General features: G+C 43.7%; 1 protein-coding gene and 1 long non-coding RNA gene across 3 annotated transcripts in view; one reads left to right on the top strand and one right to left on the bottom strand.

The window, feature by feature from the left end:
- LOC146432659 (uncharacterized) overlaps positions 1-18,647 on the bottom strand; it is a 48,878-nt gene extending 30,231 nt beyond the window's left edge. Inside the window, exon 1 of the long non-coding RNA XR_014854270.1 lies at positions 18,368-18,647. This is a non-coding gene — a long non-coding RNA (uncharacterized LOC146432659). The remainder of the gene's footprint in view (positions 1-18,367) is intronic.
- Positions 1-20,663, top strand: part of CTXND1 (cortexin domain containing 1) — a 34,238-nt gene extending 13,575 nt beyond the window's left edge. For both annotated transcript variants that reach the window (XM_085070469.1, XM_085070471.1), the window contains 2 exons: positions 12,988-13,162; positions 17,023-20,663. In XM_085070469.1, the coding sequence (XP_084926595.1) occupies positions 17,077-17,256 (180 nt within the window). In that variant the 5' untranslated portion in view covers positions 12,988-13,162; positions 17,023-17,076 and the 3' untranslated portion in view covers positions 17,257-20,663. The remainder of the gene's footprint in view (positions 1-12,987; positions 13,163-17,022) is intronic.
- Positions 20,664-21,731: the final 1,068 nt, after the last annotated feature.

Below are 21,731 nucleotides of genomic sequence, written 5' to 3'. Positions count from 1 at the left end.
TCATTTGCTAGCATCACTGGATTTGAAACCTAAAATCCAGCCTTGGCCAAAGACTTATCACAGGGAGTTCTCTTTATGCTAAACAAACACTTTCTTTCATATTAATAAAGTCAGGCATTGCCAAATTTGCTGCTGTTTAAGGCAAATGCTGCTGAAGGGGTTATATGAGGCTCTGGTCTCAGTCAGTGTGGGATAGGATTTACCATTCGGTTCCAAAATGAAAAAGTGCAATTAAATGCTCTTGAAAAATGTCCTGTGCTAGGAAGAAAAGCCTTCCAAAATAGATTTCTATCTTCTTGGTCCAAGTCCATGGTTCTTTAATGTTTCTGTAAGCAGTAATGGTTTTGTCCTGCAAAACAAATACTCATTGATTGGAGTTTCTAATGACTGCTAGGTCAGGCTTGCCATATATTTGCTTAATTAATTTCTCTGACCTTCCTCCCATTTAATACTCAGGATGACAAACTTCCATTTTACCAGCTGTGTGGATGTTAGTCTGAAGCACCTATGATGTCAAAGGCTTTGTATTCATTTACTAAGCAAGTTATTTTGAGCTTTTTTTAAAAAATAATATGCATGGTCAGCACAGATTTGTAATTTTTTTTTCAGCTCAATCTCATATCACTTATCACATGGATTTAAATTAATTCATACACATTAACCTACAGGAAAGAAACAGTTGCTGTTTCTTGAGATATGAGGAAACCATCTGAATGCCAAAGAAGAGTTCAGATAAATGCACTAATTTTTAAAGTTAAAAAGTTCCTCCATACTTTAATTAGCAATGCTTCAATTTTCTGCCTCAACATTCCATAATAAAGGTGGAGACTGGGAGAAGTGCCATGTCCAGTGCAGAGACTGCAATGTAAGGCAATTCCAGGTGCCATCCAGCAAATCAAGCACTCACTGTAAATCTGACAGTATTGGCTGGACTGAGGTTAAAGGTTAAAGGCATAGGAATAAATTGGTTCTTGAATCCTTCCTTGAAACCTCTGCTCCGTTCAAGTCTTAGCTCAGTTGGAGCAGGGAGCTGATGATACCAATCTTGTGGGTTCAATCCCCATATGGACAATTTAAGAGCTGAATTCAGCAATCCTCATGGGTCTCTTCCAGCTCAGAACATCCTGTGAATCTGTGAAGTGCTACACAAGTCTACAAGAAATTAAGAACCTAAATGCAGTTATACATCCTGTCCTCACTGCTTCGTTCTCAGGACTGCCCTTAGTACCTATTTAAAGCCAGGCATGTGCTTAAATCCTTGCGTGAAAATTGCATTCAGATAATTGAGCTAAAATTAAAGTATCAGCCCAGCTCTTGTATATTTGCAAATCAAATTTATTTTGACAACAGGTTAACATAAGACACAGCTGAGGCAGAGCCTGGAGCAAGATGGGCTTTATGATTTAATGCTCTGCAATTAAAAGACAAGACCCAGAGATGCTGCCTTTCAAATGTCAGTGCTCAGGTTCTGCTGTCTGCACACCTGCAGTGAACTGGAGCAGTTGCCATGCTACTTCATGGAAAATTATTTATTAAGTCAGTGATTTATTTAGACTGTTTAAAGAAGCTGGGCTAAAACACTGGGCTGGCCATAACGATTATGCTACTGTTTTGTTTTTTTTTTAATTAATGTTGAGCAACCTGTACTGCAGCCAACTTTAAGACACTTCAGAAGTGCACTCATTCTCTGGCTGGAAAGCAAAAGTCTTGGTAGGATTAATAATGTTTACATTCTAGGACTCTACAGTAAACAATTTTTCCTAGTATCTTCCTTGCACAGAGAAAAGAGACTCTTGATTTTCCTACCTTATCCCACAACGAAAACACTCACTTTTTTTCTCCCATCTCTGAAATATGAAATATAAACCCAGAATAGATGGAGTCCCAGGCCTGAAGTTGCCACAGAGGAGAAACTCAATTCCTATCTCACCACACTGCTATAACTCAATGCAATATTCACCAGGACAGAGCCAGGCATGGTCCCCCTCACCCTGCTGTCCTGGGATAAATGATTTTCCCCTGTCAATCCCAAGCCTCTCCCCTCCCTGCAGTTTGCCAGCCTGGCTCACCCTGTGCTCACTCCCAGACCTGCTCTGGGTTATTGAGGTGCAGTTTATTAACACCTTCAAACTGAGGTGAAACACCAGAGTTTTATACCAGAGATTTGGGGCAGAGAGAAGGAAACAAAGAATAGAACAGCTGGGCACAGTGCCCCCAGCTCAGCATGTCTGACCACCAATTTCTGCTTCTTTCTAGAAGGTGAACTTTCTATTAACCACTGGAAAAGACTCTTGCAGCTTGCATGGGAGACAGCAGGGTTTTGGTGCTGAAATATTGCAGTTGTCCCTCTATTGAGGTCAGTGGGACAGAGGCAGGGGACTGTCAGCACCAAGTTTTTCAGCTCTCTGAACTGTGGAAAACCATATTAACCCTCTGACCCAGAGAAGAGACACGTAGTTAACTACAAACTCATCCTGGTGCAGTGGTATAATATCATGTTGGGTTAAATCCACACCAGAGCAGCCTTCAGAAGCTATTTTAATCAATTAAGAACATTTGGACCCTTTAGCACATAGTTACCATCGTCTACTTATTATGCACTTAAAATGCAATTATAGACAGGAAAATAATGTTCGTTTTCTATTGGCCTCGTTTTCCTTGAGTGAATTAAGTCTGGTTCTCATCTGCATTCACAGTCCCAGCTGCTTCCTGACTGAAACAGATCCTGTAGGCTTTTTATATCCAGTAGCAATGCAGCAATGCCATATGCAAGGCCAGGGTGTGTGGGGGAGCTGGGATGGCTCCTGGCTCCTGAGTTATTAGGCTGTTCCAAGTTCCAGGGTGGAATCAGTGCCTGGGTGGTGATTCATGAGGTAGCAAAGAACCTAGATCCAGTTCCCAGGCTATGCTTTTAGGGTTAGAAAAGCTACGTTGCTTCTCAAGCTTAAAAAAAAAACAAACCAGAAGGGAATGTAGTTTTTGGAGTCTCTGCCTTTAATTGAGCAGGTGTCTGAGGCTGTTAATTATCCAAAACTGGCAGAGTAGAAAAGGTGAATGTATAGCAGAGGCATTTTCCTAAACATAAATAAATAGCAAACCATCACACTTTCACTGGAAGAAGAAAAATTCACAGACAGGGCAATGCTCAAGAGCTCCCAAGCCCACAAATGCTTGTGTTCCCTGAATGTCATTGATGCAAGTCACTTGCTACCATAATTAGCTTTGTCAGAAGACCTGAAATAGAAGGGGGTGGAGAGGAGTCCCTGCAGCATAAACTGACAGGGCCAAGTACCAGGGTGGTGTGCAGGGAGGATACCCTCAATTTCTTAAAATTCTCTCATTCCTGACCACAGCATTTATAGTGTCATTTGATGGACAGATATGCACAGGCTGGCCACATTTCACCAGTAGATTGCTCCACAGTTTCAAGGTTATATTCATAAGAAACCTGCCAAATGCTTTAATTGGTGTCCACTGCAGTAGGTCACCAAGGGGAAAGGAAAAAAATAAAATCAAACTAACCCATCCAAGGGCAGCATTCAGGAAACTACTTCATAGGAGGATTTTAAGTTGGGGCAAGATAGCCTGTCAGACTTCTGGAAGACTTACTTTAAACTGAACCTTCATTAGATGCCAAAGGAATAATTTGGACACCGTTCTCTGTGGTCAAGTGTAGTTTTTTATGCTGCCACTATAATATTTAAACACTTCCTATTAAATATTGCATATCAATAGAACTGGCTATATCAAAAGGCAGATAATTGCTGGCACTTATTTTTCAAAGTCAAAACTCTGCTTGAACTTCCCTTTGAGAAAATTAGGGTTTTATTAGCTGGCAGAGAAGGGGAAGTGATACCAAGGGCAATTTGGCTTGGGAATGCAGTGTTCCCATCAGAGCATCCTTTCTGGCAGGAAGGCTTTCCTCAGAGACAAAGTTCAGCAGAGTTTCCTGAAACTGTTTAGCACTCAGACCTGATTTTATGGAGGCCTTGGAAGATGTGGAGATGGTTCCTTCAGACATGTGAACCCACCCAGCAATGCACAGACCCCACTGCCTTTCTCCCTGCACTGTCAGGAGTGAGTCAGTGCATGGAATAAATAAGGCTGAGGGGGAGGAGGTCTGATGTTTGTGTTTGTCATACCTCTGCACAATGTGGGAAATGCCAAGTGGAGGCTGCCAGCCTATACATCCCACTGATCTCACAGAGGTGTCTTGGCAGCACAAAGTTTCCTCACTGAGTATCACCTTGGGTTTCCCTCTCCTCAGCCCTGACCCACCAGATGTCCATGGAAATAATGCTGCCCTTGATTTTCCTGCTCCTGAGGGACATTTACCACAACGACAACACATTGTATTCTAGTTAGCCCCAAAGCACTGAGTTAAACTGAAGCAGTCAGAAGTTTCTAGCTGCCCACAGTCTGCCTGGTTGAAGTCAATGCAGTTTTCATGAGGCGTTTTATTATTAAAAGAATTTCTCCAGAAATCAACCCTCCCACTGCCAGTCCAACATTTACAAAGCTAATTTAGTTCAAGGGTGCCCACAGCCATCTAAATAGAAGCCAGACATTTTTCACTGCTAGGGGAAAGTCATTCAAAGAGAGGTACCCAGCCATGTGCAGACCATATTTCAGCATGCCCATAAAGAGCTATTTTCTAGCTGAGTGCTGTATATCTCACTGCTTTTGGATGGTTTGTGGCTGCAGGAAGGTGCCTGAGGCAGCCCTGCTCATGCAGCCCATGATTTACTCCAGGCTGGCTGACCTTGGTGCCATGGCATGCATCAGGCTGGGTGTGAGCAGCTCTGCTGCCTCCTCCCACACTCACTCTAATTCAGCCATCAGCCAATACATGACTTTCCTACTGGAGGCTTGGCATGTTACAGGAACTAAATTTTATAGCAATCTCAGGCTTCTCTCCATTGCTGCCCTCTGTCAGAGCTGTGGGTGCAGCTGGGCCAGTGACATGCTGGAGGGAATCTCCATCTGCAAAGTTCAGTTTGCAGAGCAGACCAAGAGAACACACAGCCCTGTCAGAAAAGCCCTGTCTTACAGACTGTGAGGCAGTGTTGGAGGTTTCTGCTGTTAAAAGAGCTTCCTTGCATCTTTGCTGAACATGTTATTCTCAGTTAATAATTAGTTTCAGCTAATTCAGAGAAATGGATGAGGTCATAGGATTTTGCTGTTCTTTGGAAGTGTTAACTCCCAAACTCAGCTAAAATTGAGGTCTGTGCTTCCCTGTTACAGGTGACTTGACTAATCCTGCTCTAAACATCCAACCTGAAACAAAACATGGCTCCTTCCCTTGTCCTGCCATAGATGATCCCTGTGAGTGTGTTGGCTGTCCCTGCACAAACCCTGAGTGTCTCACACACCCCAGCATGCCAGGCTGTACCTGACAGACCCTTCCACCCAAAAGAGAATGTCAGGGGTTTTTAGTACAGAGGGAACCATTTCCCCCAGCCACTGCACCCTGATAATTCTTGTGTTAATCTGCATGACATGGGAGAAGATCTGAAGCTTTCTTATTTCTGAGAATCAGAAATGCTGCAGAACTGGGGAAAACCAGTTGCCCTTGTGTGCTTTCCAAGAGAAGACCTGTGCTGAACCACGGTGGAGTTATAAATCTCCTTCTGCCACTTCCCTCTCCCCTTCCTCAACCCAACCCCTGTTTTAAGAAGTCAGACTGTTGCTGGCACACGAGCAGGAGCAGCTTCTGAGCACAGCACTGATGGAACAGCACCAGGCAGGACTGCAGCTGAGCAACAGAAAAGCAAGAGCTGCTTTTGAGCTCAGTGTCCTGTCCTTCCAGATGCTCCAGACTCAGCTGCAGCACACTGAACCTGTGGGAGCTCTGGAGTCATTCTGTACCATAAGGCTCAGCAATAGGATTGTCTAGAAGACCTTGAGGGGAAAACAGTCCAAGGGGAAAGAAAGAACATTTAGTTTAAAAAAAAAAAGTTTCAGATGTGCTTTTGCACATATATAAAAAATTGCCTTAGAAAAGGCTAGTTCTGTATTGAGTCATGACTGCAGTCCTGGTAGTTCCTATCCTAACATAAATCTTCACACAGAAGTACACCAAATGAGGTAGGAAAATATAGTTAATCCTAATGGTGTCATGGTGTCATGCTCCCTGCACAGTTTTAAAGATCATTGGCTGCATGCTCTGTCGAGCTCCGTGTCTGACAAGGTGCTGCTCAAAGGTAATTGTCTCTTTCTCAGCACCCCCAGATGTGGGGCTGTAATTCCTATATGTTAGATGTGTACTTTCTTCTGGCCCAAAGTCAACTATACTGTAAAGCAACTCTCCATCGCCTGCATTTGCAATTAATTAAACTTCCAAGAGCATGGGCGTAAAATGAGCCTGTGACAATAAAGAAATACCAGCCATGGACAGGCAGAGACCCACAGGGACACATCTCACCTTATTATTCATAGGACTGAGCTGTTTGAGTTTAGTTTCCTTTCATGCATGAAAGGCTTTTGAGGAATCTCATTATTGCACTGAATATAAATATATTCAGTAAATATAAAAAGACACGGTTAAACTAGAAGCAAAGATCAGTGCCTGGTTTTAAAAGTATTAGAGCTATATTACTTAGAGATATGAATAGAGATTGAAGCTGAAATTGGATCAGATCTTAAATCTCTTCTCTTAAGGAGACTTTCCAGAGGCAGCCCAAAAGCATTGGCAATCCAAGAAATAAGAAGATAAGAAACCTGTTTCTTGGTGAGCCCAGTGGTCTGAGAGAGATGCTCATTAGGGACCTTGTGTTAGCCTGGCCACATTTTCAGCCCATCCTCCCACAGCCACTGATACTGTATTAGGAAATTGTTTCTGGACCTCTTGTCTAAAACTCATCCAATTCAAAAAGCCTGGTACTGTCTCCAGTCCTCTGAAGTAGCAAGTTTTGGGAAGTCACTACCTGCTGAATAAAGTCCTTTTTTCAGGATGGTTGTCTACTAGTTCATCGAATGCTGAAAGTTGACCTATTTTGAAAACTGTTGATTTTTTTTTTTATTGGGAAGAAACAATTTTCCTCTCACCTGATCTGTGATTTTTGCATAGCTCAAACATGATTCCTCAGCCACCTTTTTCCCATCTTCTTCAGACACTTATGAAGCAGCTAATCATCCCTTTCACCATTTTAGTTATCCTAAAGAGAACTCCTTTCTGGCAGGTATCTATTGCTCAGCAAACCACAGCGATCCCAGTCCATCAGAAACCAAAATAATAAAGGTGGCTATAAGGGGGAAAACAGCTCTTAGGCTTGGGACATCTGGGCTCATTCAGAAGTCAGTGTGATCCCTGCAAGGGAGAAAAGACCTTCCAAAGTGCTGAGTCAGTCCAGGCAAGCCCTCGTGGCTCCCTGTGCATTAGGTGAACTTAAAAATGTTCCTTGTGGCTAATGGTGCATTAATAAGGTATTGGCTGTCTGGGACTGTTGGCTGCTGTGCCAAAAACAGTCTTTTATAAATTGAACATGCACAAAGGTTCTGGCAGTCTGATTCCCAGTGACCCACTGACAAGCTACTGATCTAGCTGAAGATGTGGAGATGGAATGTAATTGCCCACAATCTTTTTAATCAAGGACTACACTTCCAGTAATCTACTGCAGTGACAGAGAAAACAACATCAGGCTGTAACACACGTCTGGAATCAAAGCTCTTTTCAGTGCAGTCTTAATTAAAGAGTCTTTGACTACAAGTTTTATAGAAAAGTCAATGAGCTTCCAGCTGAGGAGAGGACCTTTCTTGATGTGATGAAAAGGCTGCACATACACTTAGAGTGTGTACATGAGTGCATGAACAGAAAAAAAACTGTAGAAACACAGGTAACACTCAGGCTGGGGGTTATGTTTGGGGATATCATCAATACAGACTGGGCGGAGAGGGAAGGAGGGAATCAAAAGGCATCAGTCACCCCCAAAACCCCAAGCACAAACAAACTGTGGCCAAAGCTATCACTAGCAGGGATTAGAGCTGCTGCAGGGATGCTGCATTGGAGCCTGGCCTAGAGCAGCCCCCAGGGTGTGGGTGTGTGAGGATTCACCTAAAGGTGACCCAGGGAACATGCCCCAGAAATGGGAATGACAATCAGAGCAATAGTCACTGGGTGGCTTTTCACTCCTTGGACAGTCTTCAGTGTCAGGCTGTGCTGGTGGTCACTAAATTGGTGTTCTGCGCTCCTGCCACCAAAGCCCATTGCTTCACCATTCTCAGAGATCATTTCTGACTGTTCTGTGCCTTGGATTAAACACAAACTGAATTTTATACCCATCCATCTGGCACTTCTAATAAATACATTCTGTAACTAAGAGGTGCTCAAAGTTTGCAAGTTTACTTTGTCATCCCTCTGTAAAACCACATCATAACAACTTATCACAGAGGCCAAGTTTAGCAGGATTTTATAGAACCACAAAATGGTTTGGGTTAGAAGAGACTTTTATGTGTCATCAAGTTCCAAGCCCCCTGCAGTGAGTTGGGACATCTTTAACTAGATAAAGTTGCTCAGAGCCCTGTTCAACCTTACCTTGATTATTTCCAGAGATGAGGCATCCACTACCCTCTCTGGTTAACCTGTGACCATGTTTTAACACCCTTATTGTAAAAATTTTCTTTATATCCAATCTAAATAGACCCTCTTTTAGTTTAAAACCATAACCCCTTAGCCTAACACAACAAGCCCTGTTAAAAATTTTGTCCCCATTAGAACAGGCAGCTCTTTACCATCCAGCTTTGATGCCAAAAACCAGCCTTGGACATGTTTGATTTACTGCAATAGACATTGCCCACATGTCCTGGGAAGGACAAGAGACAGAGACCATGAGCAGCTGTGGCTCAGGCTCAGCATCCTGACTGATCCTCACTCATCCCAGCAATGGCCATTTATCCTTTCACCCAACCTCCTTGGTGACATGCCAAATTTGGAGGCTGCTATATTTGTTATCTACCTACAGAGCCAGAGACCAGAGCTCAATTATCCTCGAATTCTTATCAGGATCCTTCACTCCAGCCAGCGCTGTCATGGAAAATGTAATGCATGTCCTGACTCAAGGTTTTGGTTCATTTGTAATAAAAATCATCTGGCCTCTCTCTGAAGGAAGATGCAATCCATCCCTGCTGGGAGACAGTGGAAAATAGAGTTTATGTGGTTGCCAACTGGATCCTCATCAGAAAGAATCTTTTGTGCAGCATTCACGTGCAGAGCTGTACAGAAAGGGGGTCTGAAAACAGGAAGATTTTCTGTGCTGTTGAGCTGTTTGGCTGCTCACACTGGTTCCAGATGGTGCTGGAGGCACTCAGTGCCTCTGAAAAGAGGCCAACTTCCATTCTCCCTGTTCTTATAGTAGCAAGAGAAAAACTGTTCTCTTGAGAAAAGAAAACAGGGAAAAACTAGTAATGATATTTCTGCTTCTCCTGTTGGCAAATTATAGCTGAAATTAGATAACATGCTGCAACAATTCTGGCTTTCCAGCTGGAGAGGGAGAGGAGCAGAGAGCTGCTGTGGGTGTCCCATGTAGCACAAAGCTCTGCTCCCTGAAACAGCCCTAACCCAAACTCATTTGGATCACCTGGGGCCACTAACTTTTCACTTCAGACCTTCAATTATTCTTTCCTCCTACTCCTCATACCAGCGAGGAGAGAGAAATCTATTTAACTAGGGCTGGTTTTGCTATTTTTCCTAAGGGTTTCTCATCCTTACCCAGCCATATTTCTGGGCTCTGAGGGTCCATTTTTGCCCACTGACCTGGCAACAGATGCTACAGCATTTAACATCACATCTTGCTTTGCAGTCAGGTCTATATGTCTACTCCATCTCAGGTTTATTCATCCAGTCTTTAAGACTCCTTTGCAAGGTTTTTTCTCAGTTTAAGGTAGGCTGTGGTTCAGCTGCCATCACAACCCTGGTTAGATCACCACAAAGGTTCAGAGCAATAGCACAGGAGGTTTTCAGCACAAACATCCATCCTCTCCATCCTCTGCAGACCAAACTGCTCAGAAAAGGAGCAGACAGGAGCAGTGCCTTTGGTGGGAGCCCTGAGTAGAATCTGTGTCAGTTTGTCTTGTTTTGAGCCAAAACACACTCTGGACTTCGAGCTTTGTTTTTGCTTATGTTTAATTGATCAAATCTCTCTCCCCACAAATTTCTGAAGTATCTGAGAAAAGTCTGTATTTTAAAAGTGTATGAAGTAGTTATCAGTATGGATTAATGAGTACTACAGCTAGTAAAATGGCAAAGCCACCTGTAACTATTTTTTGTTGTTTTGCCTCTGACTTGTTTAATTAAAACTTTCTTGACTAGGAGCTACCTTTATTAGCAAGAATTTAACTTTTCATTTGGAATAAATGTTCTACCTTGAAATGAGCCTTTTGTTTCTGTGAAAAAGAAATAATAATAATTAAAAAAATCAGAGCAGTACAGAAAAATATGGGTCTTTTTACCTCCTTGTCAGCTTTCTTGCAGTGAAAAATTTCTCCATAGCTTTGCTTATAATTCTCCTGGCTAACAGTCACTGTTTAATTTATAAAATAACTGCCAGGACCAACAGGCATGTTTGTCTCCTTTCAGAGGATTTAAATAGCAGAGAGTTTAAAAAGCAGATACTCCATTAAAATGAGTTTATATCATATCTTTTCAGACCTTACAAGCCTTGGCTTAAAAGCCTAATGCATTTGTTTCTCTAAGACTCCTTTACATTTGCCACTTGCCTGCATAGAAAGAGATGCACACAGTGCATCATATCAGAGATAAGGAAAGCAGCTTCAGCCCCCTTATCAAAATACACTCTGAATGAAGGATGGTCCTGCTGCACACAAATGTTCCTTCTCATCTCAACTCTGCATATCTCAGGTATTGCTTTGCATTTGCTGGGCATTATCTGCCAAAGGATGAATCAATGTTCCCAACAGCCCCAGGGGGAAGCCAGGACTGCGAGGAGGATGGTTGAACCACATTGTACAATCCCTGCAGCTCTCACACCACAGCAGAAACACCAACAGGCAGCCAAGGGATGTCCCTGCAGCACAGCCAGGATCCTTGGAGCTCCCTTCCCCAGGCTGAGCCTGGCCAGCCCAGGACAGGATGAGGGAGGGGTGGCAAAACCCCTCAGCTGGGGTCAGAGGGAGCACTGGGTGTCCTTTCTTCTCCTGCTTCCCTTTGGGTGTAAAACAAAACATACAAAGGCATCATCACAGCCTCAGCCTGGATTACCTGCCCTTGCTCATGTTGCTTGAATTCAGTCTCTTCCCACTCTTGTGCCCAGCCAGCAACCCATGAAGTCCATCCTGATCCTACTCAGTGGTTGTTCAGAGGTTCTTTTTTACCTCTGAACCACCACTTTCAACCCCTGAGAAAGACTACCAGATGTTCTCCCCTCAGCAAGGTTTAATCTAGGATTTTCCACTCAAGCTGAGCTTTGGGAGGCTAGAAGCACTTTTTACTCCTGATCCCAGCAGCTCCCTCAATAGTTCTGAGCAGTGACTTGATCCCAAGCACAACCATCTGATTTTTTAATCTTTTGTTAACAAGTGATTCCACACGCTCCTTAAAGTGAGTGAGAAATGGTTATTTGATTTAGGATGCTCGCAAATTATAAGCAGCCCATAGTTATTTTGAGTGTATGTTGCATCTTTTCCTCGATGAAGATTGATGTTATTCTTGCCCTGGGGTTATGTAGGAAGGAAACACTTGTGCAACAGCAATTTTTAAAACTTTCCCCAGATTGATTTATGCGTTTATTTGTTTTCAACTTTTGGGCACTTGTAAATGATGATTTTAGTCTCCTGATGGAATGCTGGCATCCAGTGATTTACAACTCGCTAAAAGCAAGCGTGTGGAGGGAAGATTATTTGTCTCTTGACCATAACTGAGGGCTTGATTGAATAAAGGAGTTTGCATGGACTAAACTGAGCATGAAGATTTAAAGTCATTAGGTAAAGCAAGAAAAAAACCAACCCAAGAACCAAAACAAAATACCAAACGGTGAGATAAAAACAAAGATTAAACCTCCCTTCAGATACACAGGAGAAATCATGCTTGTAGGAATGCAGAGTCACTGAAATGAAGTATTGATTTTCTGCTGAAAGAATTGTAAGTATGAAGGGACAATTAATTTTTAGACTAAGCTAACAGTCATATTATTGCTCTCTGGGTGTAGCAAGAAGCTCATCTGTCTGTTTCTATCTATAGCATTTGACTCCTGTGCTCAAAGGCAGTGAGTTTTTAATCAAAACTAGATTGTTAAGAATGTTAGAGTATCATCAAGTGTCCAGGCTATTCCTTTATAGATTTGAACTTCAAATTGAACGTGACTTTGTTTGATAAAAACACACAAAACACACCTGGAGCAACACTTCACCTTCCTTCCTGGCCACTCACTCTAATCCTTTGCCTGAGCAACACCCTGTCCTGCTGGGTCCCCTCAAAAGGGGTTGGAGCTCATCTTTTGGTTTGTTCTTCTTGGCTGTCCCATCCTACTTCTTAGAACTCCTGTCCACACCAGTGTGGAAAAAACCAGCAAGTTTTAAGAGTTTTTCTGGTTGAAATTATTTTGTGTGCATGTAAAAAAGAATATTATACCAAATCAGATGGGGAAAAAAATTGCAAATAATTAATAGTTTTTAAGTCCCGGTGTATCACTTCAGATCAATCAGGTAGTTTTGTTTAAACAAACAATCCAAGCCCTAACTACAGCTGCAGACGCCTGAGCAGGATCAGTTCAAACCTGGCTGATCTTTCGCTACGATTTAAAAACAGCATTTTTTGCTCGTTTAAGAAGAAATACTGATATGACTTTAGGCTTGAACATTGCTCTTGGTATCATAGAAGTTCTTCCAGGGAATGTCTGATAAATAAATCCATCCTGTGTGTGAGAGTGTATCCTTTGCCTCAGGCTGCCGCTGGAGTGATTCCCAAGCCTAACGAGGCTGCTACGCCCACATCCTGCCTCAGGAGCAATTGTCAATTATTATTTTTTTTTTCAGAACACCCCGGTGAGAACTGCTTCCAGGTCTGGGTGGAGGTGAACCTGAGCGGAGCCCTGACGCCGTTAAAGCTCCTCTGACTGACAAAACTTTTAAAATATGACTGCAGGGAGGATTTTGTCTCCACAATGCTGCTATGCTGGGATGTGACAGGCTTGCTATCCAGGTCTGGAAGGTATGGATCTGCTTGCATACATGAAATCTCATCATTTCCCTTCCCTTCCCTCCCTGTATGTCTGTTGTTTTGGGAAAGGAATATAGAAGGAAAAAAAAAAACCCAAAACAAACAAAAAAAAAACCAGAGAATGTTTTGAAATAAATCCTATAGGTTGAGATGAGTTGAAACATGATTAATCAACACAGGAACAAGCTCTCTGCAATGTATGTGGCACAATATTAGTTTATATTTAAAGTGACAGTGCCAAGATTGTCAGGTCAGGAAGAAAAATAAACCCTTATCTTTTGAAGTATCATGCACAGGCAGGGCTGACTGCAAAACTGAGGCACACTGATGAGCACAGGAGTTACAGAGAGCCTGGAACAAGGCTGGCACACTCATGAGGCTGCCAACATCTGCCTGAATGTGTACATAAGGTCATAAAAATGGAATATAATCTCTCTTCTGTGGCAATCCCTCATGAAAAGGGCACTGGGAAACAAAACAACCAGCCAAGGCTAAATGCTCAGGATGGAGAGTTCAGTGAGGCAGCAAGGTTCTTGAGCCCTGGGCTGTGTCTCTGACCCAGCTCTGGGCTCTCCTGGCTGCCAGAACAGATGCAAAAACCAGCCAGGGGACCAAAACTCGAGGATGCCAACCCTTCTGACAAGACAGCTGCTGCCTGGTCCTGCCCTCTGCAACCCTCACAGAGCCACTTTTGGTGCTGAATTACTCAGCCAGCACAGCTCCATCCCTGCGGGAGTTAGAGGGAGAGAAACTGCACTGAAACACTCAGGGATTTACACTCAGCACTGCCAAACTGCCTAATTTAAACCAGGGATTGTCCTTCTTCATCTTTTCCCTGTCTTTAGACCAAATTACATTTTCAACAAATCAAAAGAAAATTCAAAAAATACAATTCTACAGCTCATTGCTGTCAAGCTGGAAAAAAAAAGTAATTTTCTGCAATTCAGCTATTCAGAGAAAACTTGATCATTCAACTGTGAAACTTTATAATTGTTTCTGCTGATCTTTTTTTTTTTTTTTTCCCACGCACACAATGCTGTCAACATCAGCCATGCTAGCAAACGAGAGCAAAACATCCAGTCTGTAGCTGGACAGAGTTAATTACAGCAGCACTGATGGATTTCATCAGCCAGACCGAGAAAAACTGACAGCAGAACCCTTCTGCTCACCTGCACAGCACATCCCCCAGGGCTGGGAGGGAGGGCAGAGTGGAGGCAGAGCCTCCTCCAGCAGGGACCAAATCTGCTTCAGCCTGTGAGACACTTCCAGAGCTCACTGCAAGCCTGGCTGTACTGCTGGGCACCAGGGACTTAATGCAGAATAGTTCTCAGCAGCAAAACCTTCCCAAGTTTATGGGGAGACCAGAAGGAGGGGAAACATGTGATTTATAAAACCTCAAGAATACAGCTTTTTTGGGGGAAAAAATATTTCTAGTCTCACTGAAAATGCCTTTCTGTCAAAACAGATCGATACAAACCTGAAATCATTAGGTTCAAGCTGTCACCATAATTTACTGTACAAACTACAGCTCAGATGCCACAGCCTTTCACTCTGCTCTCTGGGTAAAGCCTTCTGCCTGGACTATCCTTTCCATAACATGCTTTTCCCTTCCAGCAGGACAGAGGCTGCATGGTAGTTTCTCTAGGAAACACCCTCCAGGCACAGCCCTGGGGGCAGAGGGAAGCTGAGGGATGCAGCATTTAAACCAGACTGCCATGAAATTGAGTGATGCCATTTTGAAGAGAACAATCTCCAAGGGATGGATCTCTACTTGAAACCTCTGATCATTTTCTGAGTAAATTATTCATCGTTCCAAAGAAAGTGCATTTGAGTGAAAATGCAGTTTAGCCTCCAAGATCAGTACTGATGGAAATCACCAGGTAGTTCTGATATTCTGCAGGAGGTAACTTAGGAAGAAACAACACCACATGGTACAACAGCCAGAAGTCAGGGGGGGAAAAAAAATAAAATAAATCACCCTCATCCTTGTTGGACCTTCACAAGAACACTGCAGGAAAAGACTGGGATACATTAGCAGTTTTGATAACATTTTTTTCTTTTGCATTCATAAAGTATTCATAGTTAATACTCAGCCTTGCTGACGAACCTTTTTTTCATCAAATGAAGTTATAAACTGCAATGTAAGGTCTCTTGGCTGCTGAAATAAAGTGGTAGAAGAGTCTCTTGGGAATGTTAGACCTCTGACCAGGCAAGGTGAGCATTACAAGGCTGACCTCACTCCTCAGAGATTTCTTCATGAGCTCCTAAGGATGTGACTGGTAAATACATGAGCTCGTGAGATGTTGGTTTCATTCACTTTGTGTCATCAGCTTCTTTCATTTCCCTGCTGCAGGACCGGCTGTCGCAGTAATTTCTGTGCTTTCAGGAAATTAAAAAAAAAATAATCTGACATCCTTGTGCTTAAAATAGACTCAAGAGCCCAGCTGATTTGCACTTGCCTTGTGGGATCTGGGAGGTTGTGAGGCTGGAAAGCCACTTGAAAAGGAGCAAATTATGAGACGGGGAAGAACTGTGAACTTTTAAAATAAAAGGTCCTCAGTTCACCCCGAGGAAGATTCACAGGGCACAGGAGTTCAGGAGTGTCTGGGACAGCCCCTGGCAGCTGGCACAGCTCAGTGCTGCAGGAACATGGTGCTGCAGCCAGATGTGAACCACAGCTGCAAGAGCCCTGCCAGCAGCATCAGCTCACTGCAAACATAACCAGGCAGACTTGTCTGTGTAATAAAACCTGGGTCTGGGATTTCCTCACTTCATTAATGTGGCTATGGAGAGCAGTTGGGTTATCTGATACTCCAGTTTCACCCAATCCTCCCTGTGGCACAATATCTCTCCAAGAAAGGGACTGGTTCTCAGATTGATTATTGCATTTGATGTGAACAACTTTGTTGTTTTGTTTGCTTTAAAGAGGCATTCCTTATTCCTGATCTTCTACACTGTAATCCTCATCATTTCTCCCTCCCACCTTGGCCAAGCGTGGATGTCAGGAAAGGTTTCCCATCCCTGGGCAGTGACTCAATTCCATGTAAGGTCAGTTCCTCTCCTTCAGCACAACTGTGCAGAGCAGTTTGTGTTATCAGCTGATGAACTATCCAAAATCAAACTTGCTGAGGGATTCAATCACTGCTGAACCATTTTGGTTATGGATTCAGGTGAGGAGGCCAGAGGAGACCTTCAGCTATGCAGACATCTGCAGTGAATAAGATAATCCTTGTTCTAATCACATAATCACCTGTACCTCTCTGGGTGATAAAACATCCACTCATAAATTGATATTGCTCCTAAAAAATCTTCTACTGCCTGGAGAACCTTGAGTACCGGAGATTAAAAGATTATGGAAAATAAGTATGCATAATTTTCACTTTGCTTTGTGCCAGTGAGAGACAGAGAATATTTGGACAGAGAGGAAAATTGGGATAGAAACAGTCTGCTCTGCCATTTGTCTGATCTTTCACACTTGCAGAGGAATGGAAATATTTTTATGATTAGGAAATGCTGAGACAAGAACAGTGTCTGTGCCTCTTTTAAGAGATGATATTTCAAGCGGATACTGCTCATTCCCCACTGCTTCTCTTTTCTTTGTTAACATCTCTTTTTACAGTCTAATATTTTAGCAAGAAGCATTTGTGGGCTAAATTAAGGTGGAGATGGAATTTCTTCTTCTCACAGCTCTCAGTTCCCTGAGCCACAACATTTCCATTGGGTTTATTTCCCCTCCAGAATACATCAGAGCTCTGACATGTGTCTGTAGTTGGTTGGTCCAGCCTAAGCCCTGATTTCCCCATGCCCAGGAGCAGCAACCCCTCACCCCTGACACCCTGTTTGTCTTGCAGGTGGTTGATGATGTTAGCAGTAAACTCAAACCCAGATGAAGAGCGGCCTGAGCCATGGAAGGACCAACCCCAGAGCCTGTGTACGTCGACGTGGACAAGGGACTGACGTTGGCATGTTTTGTCTTCCTCTGCCTCTTCCTGATTGTGATGATTATCCGCTGTGCAAAAGTCATCATGGACCCTTACAGTGCCATCCCCACGTCCACGTGGGAGGAGCAGCACCTCGATGACTGACAGGGATTCCCCAGACAGAGCCATGGAATGCTGTGGTCCAGGAGGACTTTTCCCATCAGGAAGGCTGATGAACACACAGCCATTTTCAGATATGCAGGGCAAAGGCAATATCTCCAAGAGCACATAGTGTAAATTATTTTTGCTCGACAGGTCAAGATATCAGCAAGCCATTCTGGCAGCAGAGTTTACTACTATGCAGCAATTCTTATTTCACATTTGTCATTGTAACTCAAGTAGCACAAGATTCTCCAGACTTTTCCTGATATAATTCTTGGTCTAGCACAGTTTGTCCCACCATCAATATGAGCCACAAACCCAGGGTAACCATCAATACCATGAAAAAGCAACAGGAATATTCTGTCTTTCCTGGAAACAGATTGCTTCAAATATTGATTGCTTCCTCAGTCATTACAGTTGCATTTTAGGAAAGGCCCAGATTTTATATACCAGAGCACCACACAGTAGAAGTGCTGAAGTACCTCTGGTTAAATAGGATTATAGGAGCAGATTTATTCTTGACTCCCTTGATTCTGCACATGCACTCCCTGCCCCACTGCAGCCATATTTCCAGTGACTAGGATACAGAAGCACTCAGACTTAGGGGGTCCTGGACTGCTGTTGACCCCACAGCACCACCTTGCTCTGCCCTACTCACGCCAAAACCAGGCACATCCTCTGCCCTGGGCCCTTGGATTAGTCAGGACACTTACTATGAGCTTGGTAGGCACCAAAAATCCCTGGAGCAGAGCCTGGACACTGCTGGTGTCAACCACACAGAACTTGCTGTGATTTTCAAAGAGGGATTCCACGTGCAATTTCACCCATCTTTTGTTTCAGGTGAACTTCAGTGGGATGAGACAGGACTAGAATGATGAGGACAATAAACCAAGAGACTTTTCTCTTAGCTTTGTCACTCAGACTCCTCAGCATAACATTTGCAGTAACACACAATAATAAGCATTCTACCTCGGAGAAATTCAGCTCCTTCAAAGGAAGATTTTTTTCCCACAAATTTGCAAGGTACATTTCCTTCTCTCAATTCATTAGAACAGCCATTATGCAAGAAGGCACAAGTAAGTGAACATGGGAGCTCTGGAAATGTATTATTTACCTTTGAAGAGTGGGGACTGCAGCATTCCAAAGTCCTCTATTCCTCAGATTCCAAGGTTTGCTCATGGCTACCTTTTCTTTCATGGCTGCATATTCACCTTATGGGATGGAAAGGAAACAATACAGAGCAGGCACAGCAACCACAGCAAGCACCATGAACAGACAAGGCTTGAAAGCACAAAACTTCAAGAGGGGCATTTCTCCATTTCTCCCCCTGACCATCCTCCCTGACCCCCCAGGCTCTTCCCATGAGAAACACCCAATGGGTTAGAAAGGTGGCAGAAAAGGTTGTGACAAGGAATGGGACACAGATTTTGTAAGGCACTGTTCTAGCTCTGACAGATTTGTCTGATGATCACACAAGTCAATTCTTTATGTGCCTCAGTCTACTCATCAGTGAAATGGGTGTAACAATATTATCTTGTCACACCTCATTTTGTCTGTCTAATAATGCCAGAAAGCACCTGGAGAGCCTTAGACAGGGACACAGAAATAAGGTTCTTATTTACAATTCTTCCTGCTGAAACCAACAGGGAAGGTCTGGATGTTGTTCTACTGCAGGGGAAGTTCTCCCCAGGCAGAGGATTTGTCCAGATCCCCATTTACTGTCTCACTGCAGTATTTTGAGCCAAGCCAAGTGGCACTTGGCTTTTTTACACAGCCCACTGATTTCTGAGGATGTAAGGTGCTCAACGCTGTGAATACAGAGATCCCAAAACAGCAGGCTATGAGGCATATAGAGGTTTTTGCATGGATCTTTTGAGCCACACAATTTTTGTGATCTCTGTTGTAGGAGATCCCCTTCACGAGGCAGAAAAGTCAAAGATTAGCTTTCATCCTCTAGCAAGAGACCTCCACAGCTTCCCTCACCCTCTGCAGATTGCTCCTCAGGCTGTTATTCAGCCTCAGCTTCTGCTAACCAGATAATGATCAGGAACAGAGCACTTTTTCAGGCTTGAATGTTAAATCTTCACCATTCTTGAAGCAAACCCACTGTTCTCTCTTATTTGTGGCTGAGTCTACCTGTACCATAGGAATGGATGTCCTAGCTCAAAGAACACTTCTGTTCCCTGGGCTAAAGTTTAGAACCTGATTTTTGTCACTAAATCTTGTATCCCACTAGTGGGGCTAACAAAACAAAATAATGTCCAGGCGAGGGACGCTCTCAGTTTTCAGGCCACCTGGCTGTGTTCACAGCTGATGCAGAACAAGGACAGAGCTTGTCCTCACTCCTCCCAGTGCCAATACTCCACTTGGTGTTTAACATCTGCATGCAGAACTCTGGCATTGTCACATGTCACTGATAAGCTCCTGTTCAGCTAAGGACTTCTTCAGGTGCTTCAATGTAAGCCTCTGAGCTACAGAGAGCAGGGGCACTCCTGTGCCATGTCCCTGGCAGGGCAGGGACAGCAACACACAGTCCTTGCAGGAGCAAAGCCTGTCTGAGAATGGAGGGTTACAAATGCTGAGGAAGCAAATTGACAAATTTGCTTTAAAAGAAGTTTTGCCACTTTTTTCATTCTTTGTCCAGCTGAACAAACCATTTGATGGATTTTCCTGAAAATCCTAATTGAAAGACCTAATTGAAAGACCCCTCTGTTTTCTAATAGAAAGGCAGTTGTCTTCCTGGCATAGCCTGTCAAATCCATCCTTCTGTTGACAAAAAAGGTCTTCATAAAATCTGGATATTCACATACATGACAAGTCAATGAGATTGTTTTTTATAGAGATAACACAAATCTATTGATCTCTTCACTCTTGTGATCAGTGGCAGGACTCGAGCCTCTCTGAATAGCCTTTGGACAACACTCTCAGGCACACAGTGGCATTCCTGGGATGTCCTGTGCCAGGCCAGGAGTTGGACTCACTGATCCTGATGGGTCCCTTCCAACTCAGCATATTCTCTGATTCATTCTAATTTCTGCCTTTCCCCACTGGTCCCAATCACACAACCTCACTACTCTTCAACCAAAAGCAATACTGAACATCATGCCTAAGCCAGACATTCTGTGCTCCTTCCCCAGGAGTCAGGACTCTCCCACCCAAGGTGCATCTCTGCAGCTCTGCTGGTGCCAACCCTGACAGCAATTCATGGCCAGGGAAGGCTCTTTTAGCAGGAGCTGCCTCACTGGGCTTGGTAGTAATTCCAGCTGCATGCAACAAGTGCCTCTGCTAGTTTTGGTTCTTTTTTTAATCATTGTGCCATATGACCAGCAACTGCACTCAGAGGATGTAACTCAAACTTGTTGCAAGTGTATTTATCTAACATAATAAACAGCTTCAACATGGAAAACCTCCCTGCTGTCTCTGTTGTGGTTTTCTTCTAGTTGCCAGGACATCTTAAAAAATGCTCACAACATAGGATGATTTATAAAGAGGGCATGAATTCCTGACAGCCCTGCTTGGAGATGAGAGCAGAGAACAACTCCCTGTGTAGCTGCACCACTACAGGTTCTCAGGAGCTCAGGACAGACCTGATGGAGCTCCAGGTGCTCCTGTGGCTCTGCAGAAGGTCAGCTTTTCCAAAGGGGTTATTTCAGGTCACTCCCTTGGTCAGGAAGAGCACTGAGCTGAGCTTCAGCTCCATGGGGGAACTGCAGCATCTGTATTTCAGCATTTCATTATCAGTAACAAATTGCATACCAAAAGAAACAGGGCCACTGAGACCAGAATCCCTCCTGCTGGCAGCTGAAAATGAAGAGCATGGAGCATCTGTGGGGGTCTCTTTGAAGAAGCCACATTTTCTTCATATGGGATATACGCAGGGTAAAAAGCACCCAGGGAACTCCTCCTCTTGAAAAGGATGAAGAGATGAATTGCTAATTCTTTCATCTTGAAAAAGGGCTCTGTTGCCTGAAAGCTTGTCCCTGCAGCAAGTCCTCTGGCAGAAGGATCTCTGTGCCTGGAACTCAGTTTGCCACAAAGACTAAACCCCACTGGTAAATCATTCCCTCTCTCCTAGTCACAAGCAGAGTCTTTTCAGCACTGCTGCTCTGGCTAAGGTGAGAGCAGAGCTGAACTGAAGCCAGCAGCAGCTGAATTTGAACAGACACCCTGGACATGTTTTCTGAGAGAGGCAGGGACTGATGGCAAGCCAGAGCCCCACAGGAGTGATGCTGCTGCAGCCAAAGGTGTCCCCAGCCTGCTGGGTCATTACAGGCTCTGCAGGCAGCCTCAGCCCAGATTGCTTCAGCTGGGTGGGGAAATGCTGTGCTCAGATTCCAGCCATCTCCTTGGCACTTTGTATTTTTTAAAACCATTTTAATTAAAAACATTTTCATTAAAAATGGTCAATACCCCTTGGCCACTACTCCTCCTTGCTAACCAGGAGGAAAATGCTGCTCTCACACATATGTTTAAAGCAA

Source organism: Lichenostomus cassidix, chromosome 10 (assembly GCF_008360975.1).
Source record: "Lichenostomus cassidix isolate B80296 chromosome 10, HeHo_3.0, whole genome shotgun sequence".
Taxonomy (NCBI): domain Eukaryota; kingdom Metazoa; phylum Chordata; class Aves; order Passeriformes; family Meliphagidae; genus Lichenostomus; species Lichenostomus cassidix.
The sequence above is the reverse complement of the archived record's forward strand: the minus strand, read 5'-3'. Positions and strand labels throughout refer to the sequence as shown.